The sequence below is a fragment of the Lissotriton helveticus genome, chromosome 12 (assembly GCF_964261635.1).
Source record: "Lissotriton helveticus chromosome 12, aLisHel1.1, whole genome shotgun sequence".
Lineage (NCBI taxonomy): Eukaryota > Metazoa > Chordata > Amphibia > Caudata > Salamandridae > Lissotriton > Lissotriton helveticus.
Window position 1 is genome coordinate 728422271 of NC_136073.1, and position 16809 is coordinate 728439079.

At 45.0% G+C, this 16809-nt stretch overlaps 1 protein-coding gene across 3 annotated transcripts in view; it reads right to left on the minus strand.

Annotated features, from left to right (window-relative positions):
* The window catches only part of POLR3C (RNA polymerase III subunit C), a 191249-nt gene that overhangs the window by 50602 nt on the left and 123838 nt on the right, over positions 1 to 16809 (minus strand). For all 3 annotated transcript variants that reach the window (XM_078671274.1, XM_078671273.1, XM_078671275.1), the window contains exons 7-9: positions 15363 to 15455; positions 14371 to 14451; positions 7207 to 7258 (exon numbers count right to left, since the gene is read on the minus strand). In XM_078671274.1, coding sequence (XP_078527400.1) covers positions 7207 to 7258; positions 14371 to 14451; positions 15363 to 15455 — 226 coding nt within the window. The remainder of the gene's footprint in view (positions 1 to 7206; positions 7259 to 14370; positions 14452 to 15362; positions 15456 to 16809) is intronic.

Consider the following 16809-nt stretch of genomic DNA (forward strand, 5'->3'; position numbering starts at 1 on the left):
CATAATCTTAACACTTTAGCAAAAAGATTCACCGCCAAACCTGCCGCTCATCATATTTTAGCTGTGTGTTTAGCCGGCTGGGGTGGGGGTGTTGGGAGTTCACTCATAAATATCTTGTACAGACTGAAGATCCAGCCCCTCAAAGTCGAGAACAGGTAGATTTGTGTCAACAAGAAAGTGTTGCATGCTCTTGGGGGAATCACCCCCAATGCGCTATCATAGCTTAGTGCATTATGTAGCAAGCAAATAGGTCTGAAGTGTTAATTTCATCACATTCACAGACTTGCTTCAATGAAACAAACATATCGTCAGGGAACAGTTGGCCCAACTGTACGAGGGCGAATCGTCTAATAATGTGTGCGTGTTATTTGCTCTGACTTGTCAGTAGATGGGGGTATTGTTGGGTTATTAGTAATGACCATTTCTGGGAATCAATAGTGTGTAGGTAAGAGCACTTAGAAAGCAACCAAAGAGCCCAATGTGTGCATCTGACTGTGTCTATAGGTTTAACCGGCTGGGGTGCCATTATGTCCAGGATAGTGTCTAATGAATATGCCTCCAGGTAAGCTCTTTCTATCTGTAGATGTGGTGCTGTATGATGCGGGTTAATACAACAGACAGAATAATGCAACTTTGCTACTAAGAAGTATCTCTCTGGATCAGGTACAGCAAATCCAACCTGCTTATATGCCTTCCCAAGCACAGCCACAACGTTTCACGAGCCCTCATAAAAGTCTGGTAAATAAGACTTGAAATGTTACCACTTACCTCTGTCTTCTGGAGAGCCCGCCACAGTACCTTTGCCTTCGGGAGCGCAGCTTCCCTCCTGACGACCCGGCGGCAGATGTTGACAGCGTTCACTACCGGGCACTAGCCGTCTGACCCAACATATCCCATATTGACGTGCCGAGACGGTCTGCAGCCTTGAATTTAGCGCTAATCTACCATCGCAGTCCCAAACGCTCTGGGGGCCTGATTCATATGCCGCCTAAGAAGGCGACGGGCAAGACTTTGAACAAGGTCTCAGACTTCTTCCTGAATTCTGAAAAATGATCTACACTTCGAGGGGACACAGGCGCAGTAACAATGGCCCTCAAAAAAGCCGATCTCCTGAACATGTTCAAGGACTACAAAGCTGAACTACGCAGTAACATCAGTCACGACATCAAATCTTCAATGGAGCAACTACGTTCGGACTTGTCGGAGCTTTGACGTCTCTGCAGCAAGATGTGGATTCGGTGGGCACCAGGGTCCTTGACCTCGAGTCGCAACACCAGGACCGAGAACATCTTTTCAGTGCCCCCTCCACTCTATGTTTATGCTATGATTTTGTAACTCATGTAACTATTCTCCAGCACCTATCTGGCCTTCACCTACACAGCTGGTCTTCTGACATTCTTTTCCTCGTCTCCCCGTATGTGACTCTTTCCCTCCCCCTTCTCCTCCCTCTTTTGATCCTGTGATTCAAACTGATGTAACTATATAACCCGTAACTCGCTGATCCAACTGATGTAAATCACAAAACTGTTTGTACCTACCACAGAGCCTGAGCAACCTTGGCGGATGCCCGGTGGAGCTGTCCTATGCAGCTATAGAGGAGTCTGGCCCCTCGGCCGTCACCTACCCAGCCGGTCATCTGACATTGTTTTTCCTCGTCTCCCCGTTATGTGTCTCTTTCTCTCCCCCTTCAATGGAACAATGACGATGCACCCTGGGCGGATACCAAATCTGTTTGTACCTACAGCGGAGACCGAGCAACCTTGGCCGATGCCCGGTGGAGCTGTCCTATGCAGCTATAGAGGAGTCTGGCCCCTTGGCCGTCACCTACCCAGCCGGTCATCTGACATTGTTTTCTTCTTCTCCCCTTTTGTGTCTCCTTCACCCCCCCTCCCTCTGTGATTCTTTGAGTCAAATGGTTGTAACTATGTAACCTGTAACTCGCTGATTCAACTGATATAACTATGTATCCTGTAACTTGTTGATCCTCATGTAAAGCACTCTGATACCTCCGGGTCTAGGCAGCACTATATAAAACTTTGCAAATAAATAAATAATAAATAACCAAAAGTACTTGGTGGGGCCTTAGGATGCTAAACAAAAGATTTAGGAGATTAGGGAGTACTGCAATCCTGGTCAGGGTTATTCTAACCGCCATTGACAGGGTGAGTACAATCCAGCATTCAACTTGCAGGGATAGTTTGTCCAGCACCTGCTTGTAATTATCATTAAGGATTAACGCACAGTCTCTACTAACACGGATGCCAAGAGAGCAATGAAGCAGGGTCTAGTTTTTACCATATAGTGCCCCAGGCCCATTCTGCCCACATCTGAAGCATAAGAATCTCATTTGTCCCTACCAGCCCATAGACAGGGTTGTGTTAAAATTGTCCACACTGCATTGAGAGTCTAGGAGGCAGTAGGCCCCATGCGTCTGTGAAGACTGGCCTTTCTGAATATCAAAATGTAGCAATAACAGGATGCGTCTGTCATTTAGAAGAACAAAATTGCCCGAGAGTAATGAGTGGGGGCCAACTGGGACTTTACGCAGCTTTAGAAATTACAAGTGACCTCCAACATTTTGTATTCTTCTGCTTTCTTCTGAGTAGTGACGCAAATCATTTTCGATAAATGTTCAATTTCATTATGACTTACAGTCAAACATCAAGTGACCTTTTAGCAAACTTTTGTAATGTAATGTCATTTCTGTGTTCCTCCTAATATTTCCAAGAAGTGATCAAAGTGTCATGTTCTGCGGTCAAAGCACCTGATAACGTGATTCTGTGGTCAATGGTTCCTCATTAAAAGAGTATAAATGATCTGCTCTTCAGTCCATTCAACGGACTACCTCGCACAATTGATCCCTTGGGTCATGACGGGTGTGTGCCCTCTCTGCTATCTTCTCTAGCATCTTTGGCTTTGGCTGAGGCTATAATGCTTATTATATTTTGAAATTGTCTCTTTCTCTCTCCTCTGCATTGCCGTGATCTTTAAACTTACAAAATTGCATGATTTACTTTTTCATGTAGCAAGGGGTCTCTGAAACTTGTTATCTTCTAGATTACACTGTGCTATTTTTGATTAACATTGTGCCTTTGAAATTCATTGTTTAAACTTGTTCTTCCAATAAAGTGCCACTCTGACTAAGTTCTTGCATCTCACACGTGTTTCCTTATTTTAGATAGAGCACCCCTGCTCAAATTAAGTTGGTGTAGTGAACCCTAAAAAAACACCCTGCAACAGCTGGCATCCATGTCAGGATAAGTTCAAGGATAGTCCTTTGGGTGCTTTCTGTAAAGGGGAACACCTCAGACTTTTCCCAGTTAATTCGAAATCTAGAGTAGTCACCAAATCAGATGATGTCTCGGCTCGCCAGAGTTTAAAAAAAAAAGTAGAATATCAACAGTGTACAATGACAGGAGAAATCTTCATGTTGGAAATGTAATACCCCTATGGGTGCAGTATTTGGGTAATAGTGTGCAGAAGACATTGTGACAGGTAAGGGTTAACTAGCTAAGGCAGTGTTGATGAGTGAAAATGCATGAAGAAAACCCATGTACCACGCTGAGATAGTAGATGATCTTGTGATGCTTATTTGTGCCATTCCTAACAGACAAAATTATAGGTGTTGCCAAAGTGTTGTGTTTACCGTATCAAGGCATGAGGATCGGGGGAGACATATCATTGAGGTTATGCTGACCCAAACAAGCCCGACATTAGCTTGAAGGCCCTGGGAGGATGACTGATTGGTACCAGTGAGAGAGAGGTGTGAGATGCGACTGGTAGGAGTTGCGGCAGATCCTGGGTTACCGAAAATATTGATAACATTATGAGAACAACTGGCACAGGAAAGGAACATAATGTTGTATAAGCCAGCTTTTAGAGAGTAAAAAAGAAAACACCCCCCAAAAAATGAGGGATGCTGATCTCTTAGGAAAGCTCACAGACGGAGTTGTGCAGATCTGCCATTGCTCACAGCCCCCGTCTCGTTTGTGTCGTTTCCAGAGAGAGAGTTTGGAGTGGGCTTTCTGGTGCTAGCAGCCAAAGCCAAGTCATCCAGGCCTGTAGGGCCTTTTCTCCTACTTTATCTTGATTCACAGAATTATTATTATTATGCTTTTGACTTACTGTACTGCAATTGATTTGAGACTGCTTTGCTATTATTGAGCTACCATTGCAATGCATACATTTATATACTGCTACTCTTTAGCGAGCATTGCCAGTATAAGTGATTGTGCTACGGTTTTCATTAAAGTTATACTGTATCAGCTAAGTGTGTTGCTCCTTAATGAGTGTCCTTATTGATTTGTACCCAATCAATATTGCTTGGGTTGATTGAAAGTAACCGGTTCAAAACTACTGTGCTGTTCACGTACCAGGGAGGCAAGTAAATCGACAGCAAAGCAAATAATAAATGTGACCTGGGGCAACCTTGCCTCATGCCTCTGCCCACTGTGAAAGAGTCAAGAGATAGCCATTAACTCAGTCCCCAGCAGATGGCTCAGCATATAGTAACTGAATCAGTTGTATAAAATATTGACCCAGACCCATCCTGCAAAAAACAGCAAGCAGGAAGGGCCACTCAAGAGGGTCGAAGGTTTTCTCGGCATCCAGAACACCGAGAAAGTCTGAATTTACAATCAAATATGATGGATCATTGACACAAATTATTACACGGGAATATGCCTGGTATACAACCGGCTTGGTACGGTAGCACTAGCTTTGCCAATAAAGGATTTAGCCTATTGGTAAGAACACACACCAGGATTATATTCTCTGCATTCAGCAGAGAAGATGGCCTATATAATCAGGAGTCTATGTGGCCTTTAATAAGTTTAAGTATTATGGATATTCGGTCCCAGCAGACAGAGCTTCCTGGTAGAGTTACAGCAATCTAAGAGTCTGGAGCGCCACAAATCCCTTAAAGAATTCCATCATCAAACTGCCTGAGCCGGGAGACTTTCCCCTGGCGAAGCTATCTATTGTTGGTTTCATCTCTGTTACAGCTATTGGTGTATAGGTTATTTTTCTGGGCATGACCTTAGCAAACAAATGGCCGTCCTTGGTAGGGCTCAACTGAGCCACCAGGAGAGAGTTTTACTGTGTCTCCTACCATCCCCAGAATTTTGAGCTTGTGAATGTTTGCCTAGATAATCAACCACGCCTCCTTCTGCTACCTTAAATTTATCAAGCAGGCCATGTCCCAAAGGGCATGTGTGTTATCAGTTCAACATACAGACTGCGTCTACAGAATGCAATGCTGAACTGTCAGAAGAAAACATATTTGCCAAAAGTGTCAATCTTTTGGCTTCTCCAGCTGGAGGAGTGGTTTGAAATGAGTTAGGATTCATCTTATACTGGTCGAGGCCTAAACAATGAGGCTCTCTGGAGTGCGATGCTACGTGAGAACATTTAGGTCACCAGATGCCAGATTAAATCCTCAGGACGTGTTAGTACATTTTCTATAAGTACATATTGCAGTTAGACGGGTACAGGGCCTAGAATCAGAAGAACAAGACTTACGTTTCAGTCCATCTAGTCCACCACAGCAGACTGTTATCCTTCGTTTCCAAGTGCATTCATTATTAATTAAAACAGGAGCAATCTAAAAGGAGATAGTCAAGTGTGCTACTTGTACAAAGAGATAGTTTCCTTACGTAAAAAAAGAAAGCCAAGATTCTGACTTAGAATGACAATAAACTGAAAGTGAATTAAGACTGTTCTCACTCCTGTGAAGTGATCCAATGGCAGAGTTGGTACTTGGACAGAGAAAAGGCAATTGAGAACTTTCATTGCTTTGATTTTCTCTGGTCTTTGGATTAATAGGAGTATTTCAACTAACATTACTTATAACCAGAACTTTTCATAAGCGCCAAAAGTCATACAGATATAACAAAAAAAAAGACAGTAAATTACACGAGCAAAACACAATTTCATAAACAGCACTAACAATACCAAAAATGAACACAATGGTGCACCCCGCATCTCCCTAAACGTACTTGTACTTGCCAGGTTGCTCTCCTAAATGTGAAGGGAACAAACGCATAAAACTTTTAAAAGATCTTTTGTCAATTGTAAAAATTGTTTTGCTAAGTAAGAGCTTGCATGCAGTTGGATGCACTAATAAACACTAATATAGCGAATTATAATGTTCAGAAATCAGCTTTAGGTTCCAGTGTGATCCTTTGAAACCACGCGACGCACTGCAATCAGTGCTAGCGAACAGCAGTATCTTGGGTAATTAGTATGAGGACCCAGAGTGTCTCAATGAAAAAGATTTTAAGCCATAGTGTGACCTACATAGAACATTGCAATCAGTGGGAGGGAAGAGTAGACTCCATGATAATTAGTGTCACGGAAACATATTTCAGGGCAGAATGTGATTGTTTGGCATAAGCTTTAGTGAAGGGCATAATACACTGCAGTGGAAGAGAAGAGTGGCATCCATGATTAGTAGGATTGTGGTGGAGTAGGACTTCCTGACATAGATTTTAGGGAACATTGTGGTGTACCGAAATCAGTGTTAGAACAGAGTATGATCTACTGAAATGAAGGCCAGGGCCAGTGTGATTCACTGAAATCAGTGTTAGTCTAAGGTATGATTTAGGGAAATCTGTAAGGTGACAGTTTGCTGAATAAAATGAGTTTCAAAGTACAATATGAATCATTTAAATAAATGTTAAAAGACAACATGGGCCAATAAAATCAGGGCCATGGCATTTCCCGACTCACAGAAATACGTTTTTTAAGGCAGTATGGGTTATTAGGAATCATGCGAGTCATATGACGCCTATCAAACTTTGTGTTCAGGTATAGTTTGGCTCATTAAATTCAATATCTGGGGCAGGGATAATAAAATACATAGGTATTTCATTGAAATTAGCATTAAGGTGCAGTAGGATCCAATACAATTAGTGTTAGGGCAGAATGTGGTCTGTGGCAATCAGTGTCAGCACAAAGCAAGGTGTATTGAATCTGAGGCTAGGAAACAGTGTGGTAAATTGATATAGTTGCATGGGGATGGAATAAGTCACCGAAAATAGTGCTGGGAAACGCTATGATACATCAGAATCATTACCCCTCCCCCCCCCACAACAATTTTACCCTGCCTTAGGTTGCATGAGCTAATCACAATAAACATAAGGAATTCTCACTAACGCTGTAAACCACACACACGCTATAAAAGCAAGCACTTCAAGCAAAGGATACTGATGACGAACATTCCACCCCCACTGTCACCTGATCGGCCAACAAACTCCAACTGGAAAAAGATACAAGAGAAAAAGGGAAGAAATCAGTCATGAAAGCATCAGGAGGTCAACAACCAAGACCATTTGTGGATTTAGAAGATCCATTCAGTACTGAGGAAATGTGCAAAACAGTACAGTAACAAGTGTCCCATTTCCCCCCACAAAATCTCTAAACATGGAAGGATACAAAAGTGGCAAAAAGTCAAGGTAGTCCAATATTTAAGATTAGCAGATGAAAAAGATCAAGAGTTTCTGTAATAAGTATCCTTTTGTAAGCCGGAAAACGGTTGATGATGTTTAGACCTTCTTCAACTTCTTAGGTCATCAGGACGAAAAGGAGCACAAAAAGGACTGATTGCTGTATGAGTTCAATAAGGATAGGAAATAGTCAGTGATACAGGACACTAAAAGCAATGGAGCGTCTGGGTCTTTGACCAAAAGCGATATGTGTCCGAATAACGAGTAATCGGTAGGGAAAATCTTCTAACACGAATGTCGCCCCAAAAGCAGGACAAGAACAATATAAATATATATCTTAATTGATGATGCTACTAAAGAATTAGCAGTAGATTAAATCAATATGTATTGCTTTAAAGCGGTTATATCTCTGGGTCTGATCAGGCTGACTTTGGGCACCTGGCATGGTATTGTGGTAAAGTGAAACTGTACTGGGATCAAGTAGTGCGCCTACTGGATGAAATCCTGAATTGTAAAATAGATTGCATGACACAATTATGTTTGTTAGGCCATCTAATACCTCTGAAATCTGTCAAGAAATAATTGTCTGCCATAGCACTACTCTTAGCGAAACAAAGAGTGGCAATGCATTGGGACAGTAAAAAAAAATACCCACCGTAGCCCGCTGGGTAATGGACTCCATCCATTGTAGAGACAATTTTCTGATATATGCAGAGGAGCTACCTACAGCCGCCTAGCCTTCTAATTGTTGGGAACCTCTTACTATTTATCTATGTGAACACCCTGACCTCATTAAATCCGAAACCAAATATGTGCAAATGTTTTTTTTTGTTTTTTTTAAGCAGTTTTTATTAGAAACAAACAAACTGCAGCAATTATGACATTACCTTGACATATTTGGCAAATTTTCATAAGATTACAGCATTACATTCCCAGTCAGCCACCCAGCAGCTCAGTGGAATGCATTTTAGTAACATCGTAACAGACTTTATGAGGGTTGCTTCCAAGTCTCCAGGTCAGGAAACATCACGGTTCTACCCTAAACTTGGTGGCCCTCGTTATGCGTCATCATCTCCTCTTCCTCCCCCTCGAACCCCAAGAGTCTCTCTCTCCCCAATTCCACCATCGGAGAAAAACATATCTCCCTTCTATATTTATTCCATCGCCCCCACTTGTGATCCCTTTTTATGTTGACATCCTCTCCCTTTATATACTGTTTTTTCGGCAATCATGGCGTGGTCTACGTCTTTTGCCCAGTCTCTCAATTGTGGTATGGTGTCTACGCCCCATTTTTGAGCAATGTTCCGTTTCGCTATACTCCACCCCATAGTGGCACACAATTGTTTGGCTTGTGTGAGGTCTGTTGCTTCCCAGATGTTAAGGAGGCATAGTGTGGGAGTTGGATGTATGAGTTTGTCACAAGTCCAAGTTAATTGTCTGGTGACGTCCGTCCAGTAATGTTGTATGTAGGGACAGTCCCACAAGATATGCAGGAATGTTCCAGTCTGGTTACAGTGTCGCAGGCAGAGTGTGTCAGGTCTCCTACCCAACCGGCATAGCAGTGTGACGTCAAAATATACCCGATGGAGAATTTTAAGTTGGACCAATCAGAGTCGCATCGGGATGGCCACTTCTCGGGGGGAGGCCAGTGCCACTATCCAATCCTCATCGGCCATTTCTCCCAGGTCAATCTCCCAACTAGCCAGCAGTTTCAATATTGGATCTGCCCGATTATTAATCAGTTTCCTATATGTGAGGGAGATGGCCTTGCGATCCATGGGATCCAGCAAGAGCCTGTCCTCAAGTGGAGGTGAGTCTGAAAGGGGGGTATCTTTAGGGAGGGCAGAGTCTATGGCACGACTGATCTGTAGATATCGGAATCTTTCTGACGGTGCTAGCTGATATTTAGTTTGAAGACCCATAAACAATGCCTTCTTGCACTTAACCCACATATCTCCAACCATGGAGATTCCGATCATATTCCACTTATCAAACCCCGCGTAGGCACAGTCGTCCCAAAATATCTGGCTCCCATAGAGGGGTAGCTTTCGTTAAGTGCCTTTGCCAACCCATCCGCCGCTGCACCCCATGCCACACCTCCACCTTACGCGCCGTGGGACCGGTCAGGCGTAATTTCCTATGGTTAGTATATAACGCTCTGTAGTAGCCCCCCTCCCCATTAGCCAATGGTCGGTGCGAAAGCTGGGATCATCATGTCGCCCGCACACCCATTGGTTGATGGCTGTGAGTTGTGAGGCCTGATAGTAGAGGCGTATATCTGGCAACCCAATACCCCCATCATACCAACCCATAGTGAGCTTATTCATGGCTATCCGAGGCGGCCTATTGTCCCATAGTAAATCTCTCACTACTGCTTCGATCTGCAAAAAATAAGTGTTAGGAACAGGATTCGGAGTGTTTTGTAGGGCGTAAAGAAAGCGTGGCAAGGTGAGCATTTTGAATAAAGACGCAAGTCCCAACAGAGTAAAGGGGAGCGTCTTCCAATGAGTGACATCCGAACGAAACCTCTGTAATGGCCCCAACAGAATTGTTAAAAAAATAGTGCAGCATTGGTAGTTATAAAGATCCCTAAATAATGAAAGGCCAGGGACGCCACCGGGATATCGTACCCACGTGGACTTTGGAGGATCTCCCCAAAGACAGTACATCTTGGATTTAGACCAGTTTATCTGATACCCAGAATGCGCCCCGAAAATTTGAAAAATATGAAGTACGCGGTGGAGTGAGCGTGCAGGTGAGGCAAGATAAAGCAGAACATCCGCGTAAAGTAATATGCGGTCTTCATGTTCATTCGTCCATTTAATGCCCCTGATACCTGGGTCTCACCGTATCCAAACCGCCAAAGGCTCAAGAACCAAGACAAAAAGGAGCAGTGATAACGGGCACCCTTGTCTTGTGCCTCGACAGAGGGGGAAGGGAGTAGAGCGATGGTTGTTTACTGAAACATGCGGCATGGATTGTATGTACAGTAGTTTGATCCACCCAATGAACTGGGGGCCGAACTCAATGCGGGCAAGAACTGCAAATAGATACTCCAATGCTATGGTGTCAAATGCCATTTTTGCGTCCAGCGCAAGCAAGATCCCTTCTTCCTCCAGCGTGTCAAAGTAGCCCAGCGCACCATGCACTCAATGCAGATTACGCACCGTGTTCCGTCCCTGCATAAATCCCGGGTGAACCAAGTCGGTGAGAAAGGGGCGTAGACGAGTAGCCATCAGTTTGGCTAGAATTTTGGCCTCCACCGTGATCAGAGATATAGGTCTGTACGAAGCGCACTCATTCACCGGTTTAACAGGTTTGTAGATGACCACGATTGAGGCCGCCCGAATATCAGCTGGGAGGAGGGCGTTCTCGAAGCTTTCATTATATAAATTGAGCAAATGGGGCGCTACCTTGAAAGCCATAGGTTTGAGCAGCTGATTAGGGAGCCCATTAGGGCCCATCACTTTACACACGCGAATGGTTTGCATTGCCTTCTGAATTTCCTCAACTGATATGGCGACGTCCAACAACCCCCTATCCTAATCAGAGAGACACGTTACCCCGATAGTGGCAAGAAGTTCCGCAGTCAGCGGAGCTTGCAAATTTTGCGGAATACCATACACGTTTTTGTAATGGTTTGCAAAGGTCTCAGCAATGCCCTGAGGGCCAGTAATCAGATCGTTATCAGGCCCCTTAACTGCACGTACCCATCTCACTGATTGTTCTTTGCGTTCCAACCATGCCAGCAGTTTGCCGGTTCGTTCTCCCTGTTCGTATATCCGATGCAGGGTGGCCAGAGCGCGTCAATCGGCATCCTCCAGGAGTAACTGTCTATAATCCTGTCTTTAATATTAAGCAGGTGTTGAGTATCAGGATCTGGGCCCTGGGAAATGGCACCTTCAAGGCGTATGATCTTTGTTTCCAATTCTAATACCCTCCGATTGCGCTCAGCCCGGTGACCCACCATCACAGAGAGTGCCCTCCCTTTGATCACAGTGTATAGTGTAATTGCCGATTTAACCGATCCTATATTCTCTTCAAAGTAATAGTCATTATCTTTCCGCAGGGTTTCCCTGATATGTGGAAACTTTAATGACCCAGGCTGAATCATGATCGGACCTGGTTGTGGAGTTCGTTGTGTACCGAGGACTGCCAGAACAGGGGAATGATCCGAACCCCCCACCCGCCCCTGCCAAGCACGCAGAGTTAGAAAATGTGTGTATGTGCTGTACATGTGTGAACAGATAATCAATCCTGGAATGACCGCCGTGTACACCAGACTGAAACGTAAAGTGTGTGTCATGGGGGTGCGACCATCTCCAAATATCCACCATCCCCAAGGCGTTAATAAAATCCCGTAATTGTGAGCTGTGTGCCGAGTCACGCCTGGGCGGGGACCGGTCCAGTAGCCCGTCCATCGTCAGGTTAAAGTCACCTCCCATACCCAGGGTCCCCACAGGTAAGTTCAACAATGGGGCCCCCACATCCGTTAATGTCAAGCGTTGCAAACACGGTGGGGCATACACAGAGATAACATTTAGAACTTTGCCCTCCCACATACCTGTGAGTATCTACCCCGTGGATCCGTCCAAGTTTTTTGTACCACATAAGTGCATCCTTTACGAAGGAGGACCCCCACACCCCTGGACCCAGTGGTGAAACCAGAGTGTGTAACCATTCGATAACCCTTCCTATTGAGGGCCATGCACGAATTACCAATCAAGTGGGTTTCTTGTAACAACACTAAATCAAGCCCTTGGCGGTGGACATATTGCAACACAATACCTCTCTTAATCTTGTCTCCCAACCCATTGACATGCCAAGTAGTGAATTTAAGTCCCTGACCTTTTGCCATTTGCATCAGATGTTAATACAATGGCAGTTGTGGAGAATATATAGTGCAACCAACCCTCCGCCGCAGTCGTTTGGGCGACCTCTAGGCCTTCGATGCTGAAGACAATGCATTGAAACTCCGCCTCCGCGATCTGAATATAGATGCCAGCTAAGATGTGCATACACAAGCTGCCATTTTGTCCTGCTGCAAAATACCCGACATTCAACCTCCCAACAGATTAAACCCAAACTTTACCCTAGCTCTGAGAACTCACCCCTTTCCCTGCCTCCCTGCTTAACGGGACTAGAACCACCCGCCACCCCCAACATGCTGAGTGCCTGTCGCCCACCCATACACAATTCCAGGGAACATGAGCTACCCCGCTCCCCATCCATCAACAATAAATCAGTAGGTGCTTTGCCCCCCGGCCTGATCCCCACCCCCAAAACAGTATACAATATAGAGGCCCCCTACGGCTCTTAGCAGTCGTCCCACGGCGCCCATGCGGCAGCGAATCCCTGAAGAAAAACAACCCCTGTCTTACAGTTAAACATGGTGAGCAATCACATCAGTCAAAATCACGAGTAGGCCATTCGAACGCTAGGACAATCCCCGGAACAAGAACCAGTCACATCACATATGTATCAGGATCTCCCCCCCGTCTCCCACCCAAATCAAACCAAGAGTGAATAAATGTTCCGGAGGTCGTGTCTCCAAATCCACACATAGAAGCGTTCCAGAGAGCCTCAAGGGGCCAGAGTCAACCCCCATCTAGTCTTACCAATCTCAAGATCAGCGCCCTCCTGTGTGCCCCCGGGAGTCAGAGTAAGAATGTGGAGGGGATCGCCTCTGCTGGCGCCAATCTGTGTGATCATCTGCCGTCGAGAATCCCTTCTTCGTCTTCTTCTCAACCGTGCGCCAGCCTTCCAGCCAGTCCCAGGCCTCCTCCAGGCGAGTGAAGAACCATGATCTCCCATTGGCTTGCACTCTCTTGGCAGGGAACATCATTGCATATTTAATTCTTTTATCTCGGAGGGCCCGTTTCACCTCCAGGAAGCTAGGCGCTGTTTCTGCACTCGCAAAGTGAAGTCCGGAAAAACGTGATTTTGCTGTTCTCGAAGGTAAGTGACGGGGCCACCCTCACCATTTGGAGAATAACATCACGGTCTCGAAAGTTAAATACCCAAGCAAGTAGCGGTCTAGGGGACGCTCCCAGCTTGGGGCTGCCTCCCAGCACTCGGTGAGCTTGTTCAATTGTAAAACATTTGGAGAGTCCTCTGGGTTGTAGATGCTTGAGGACCAGTTCCTCAACTAAAAGGTCCGCTGCCTGCCCCTTTGCGCGTTCCGGAACCCCAATAATGCGGATGTTGTTCCGCTGCATTCTGCCTTCATAATCGTCCAACTGTAGGGCCATCACGTCGTGGGAAGAGCGCAGCTCGGTAACTTGTCTATTGAGCAGGGCAGTGTCAGTGACCAGTTCCTTTGTGGTATTATCTACTGTACCCACTCTCTCCGCTATTTTCTTCATGTCTTCCTGGATCAGTACTACATCTGTGGCCACTGTGTCGATTCTCACCGTGAGGGAGGTCCTTATCGCCGTGATTGCCTCGAGGAGACCTTTGTTCGAGGGTTCCGTCGCGTCACTTGGGGTTGTGATCTCTGTTCGGTCTTGGGCCTGCTGCTTCTGCCACGCGAATTTCTCCAGTTTGATTTGGGTCATGGTCCGGTTATTGCGTCCGGATGCCATTTTTCATGTCACCTTGGCACTTCCCGGAATCAGGGCACTCCCGCCGCCTGCAGTGAAAACTTTCACCCGGCTTGTTGGTTTTCGTAGAGAGTACCCTATATAGAGGGGTATATGCCAAGACCCATGACGTTGTAGTTGCAGCAGTGAAGAGCATGCACTCCCGTGTCTTAGCTGTGGACGGCCAGTGCAGTGCCAAGAAGGGCATGAGCTTTCCTAAATCCAGATGTGTCCAAGATGAATGCGCGTTTCCCATAATTCCTAAACATCAAGACTCACAAACTGCAGTTTGAAAATTGGACGAAGCAGGCAATAGTATTTGAAAGCAGTATTTCATTCCTTACTTGATCATCAGCTAGCAATGAAAGGTACTGGTCAAGGACTTGTTTGGAAATATTGTATCCTGCTGGTAGAGAGCGGAAGATCTGTTGAGAGAAACGCACAGTAATGGTCACACAAGCCTGGATCATATTTTACAGCTGTCATCAGTACACTCAAAAACACATGTAAGCAAGCCTGAGCTTCTTCTGTGCCTAAATAGAGCAAGTCTAACTGTGAACAGTAAGAGTGTACATGATAACCAGAACCTCCTGGAGACATTGAAGTAAGGCAGGTCAACATTAGACATTTTGTCATGAGTGAACAGGGATCTGTGTGCCCGAGCTGTACATGTTTAGGAGATTTATAAAGAGCTTACCCAGCCAACAGAGTGCTTTACATACAGTGGTTGATACTAAATCCTAGGCAGGGTGGAAGGGAGATGTCATTGGGACAGAGTAGATGCACAAAGGAGATTACTGAGGAAAGGGGTTTTTCAAGTGCAAAGAGAAGTGTAGGACGAGGCTAGAGTTCCGTGTGGAGCAGGAGAGAAGCAGAAAAGGAGAGAAGCTTTCTTAAGAGTGGAAGGTACAGGGGAGTACTACTGCAACATGTGGTTTAAAGGGAACACTGGAATGCCCTCCTTGGACTCAAGGCTCAACGGGAAAACCTGAGAACACCACTCCTTTTCTGATCGAAGGGGTGGGCATTGCATAGACATACAAGCTGCTGGGTCGCAGAAGTCTCCATAGTGGCCTGTTTGATATCCGAAAACAGAGTGGAACACACTGATTCGGAAAAGGAGAGCCTACAAATGTGCCCTTGGCAAATTACAGCAACTCATGGAGTATGATGGTGGAAAAGAAAGAAATATTGGGGAGCACTCTATTTCATGTAATATTTAAGAGAGAGTTTTAACAGCTGAAGTGAACTTCTTCAGTGTCTACAAAACAAAACCTTACTTCCCATCTTACATCTCTACTAACAGTTTAATGAAGCTGAGTGTATACCTCCTGACCTCATTTGATGACAGCGGCTGCGTGTACGGAGCATTGGACGTCGTCGTCACCTCGCTCATTCTCAGCATGGTTCTCACAATTTCACTGCTGGTCTTTTTTCAATAGAAAACAGAGTTTAGACAAAAAGGAACAGTATGTAGGACTATCCAATAGCATAGTTCCACAAAGCACCAGAAGAGGAATTATGTGTTTTATATCATATTATAGCATATGGCTCACTTTCAGATAGGCGAACGTAGGTCAGCTCATGCGTGCTGTTCGATAAACATAAGTCTTCCAGTAAATCAATTTCGCTTGATTTACATTAAGAACAGTATTACCAGTATTGTGTTATGATATTGCCTATATATTCCTATGCACGGGTGCTTTGACGTATTTTAGTCCTTCTTTATTTTTACAGCGTTTTGATGGCCGTCGCTCCAACTATGCACTGCTACCTCATACCTGTACTATGCGTACTATACATTCTATTTTGTATAATAATATTACTCTGTATTATTTACAGCGTGTGGATGGCCTACGCTCCAATTTTGCCTGCTACCTCATACCTGTACTATACGTTATATGCGTACTATGTTATATACTATATTGGTGCTATGTACATGAACTTGTTGATGACCTACGCTCCAAATATGCCTGCTACCTCATACCTGTACTATACGTTATATTGGTACTATGTTATATACTATATTGGTGCTATGTACATGATCATGTTGATCTACCTCCCTACTATGCCCCCTTGTTCCCCTACCCTCCACCTGCCTTTGTAAAGCGCTCTGTTATCTGCAAAGATCTTGTTCGCGCTATATAAAACTCTCAAAATAAAAATAAATAAATAAATAAAATAAAAACTACTGCCACCACTACTATTCTACTATTGGATCTAGTCAATACCACTGATCAGCTGACCATGGGAAGGCACTGGGAAAGGCTTTGTTTTTTCCACATACAATCCACAGGGTTGTATGAGAGAGGCACACATGGCTGAACCATGCATGCCTCTACAACGCAGACCCAACCACAAATGAGTCTTAACCAAGCATTTCTTTACCACGTATGACTTTACCATGCAATTTTGTTGTAAAGGCATGATTGGTAACGAATATGCATGGTAAGATCACCACTACCAGCGCTCCCCCGTGCTGAGGCCAAAACCCTTCCCTTACCAAAAAACTACCCCAAACCCAGCACTAAAACGTACCCTGCGCTGCCATTAAAACTATCCCCCACCAGAAGCTTAAAACCCTACCCCCTTTTCAACCCAAAGTCTTAAAACTACCCCTCCCTGAATACTAAAACCCTGCCTCCTTTTAAAAGGATTGCCCAACCTTTCCAAACTCTAAAACTGACCCCATCCCTAAAAACGACCTCCCCACAACACAAACCTGGCCCCAGCCCTTAAAGCTACCACGACCCTCCCCGCCCCGGAGCCCTAAAACACTGCCC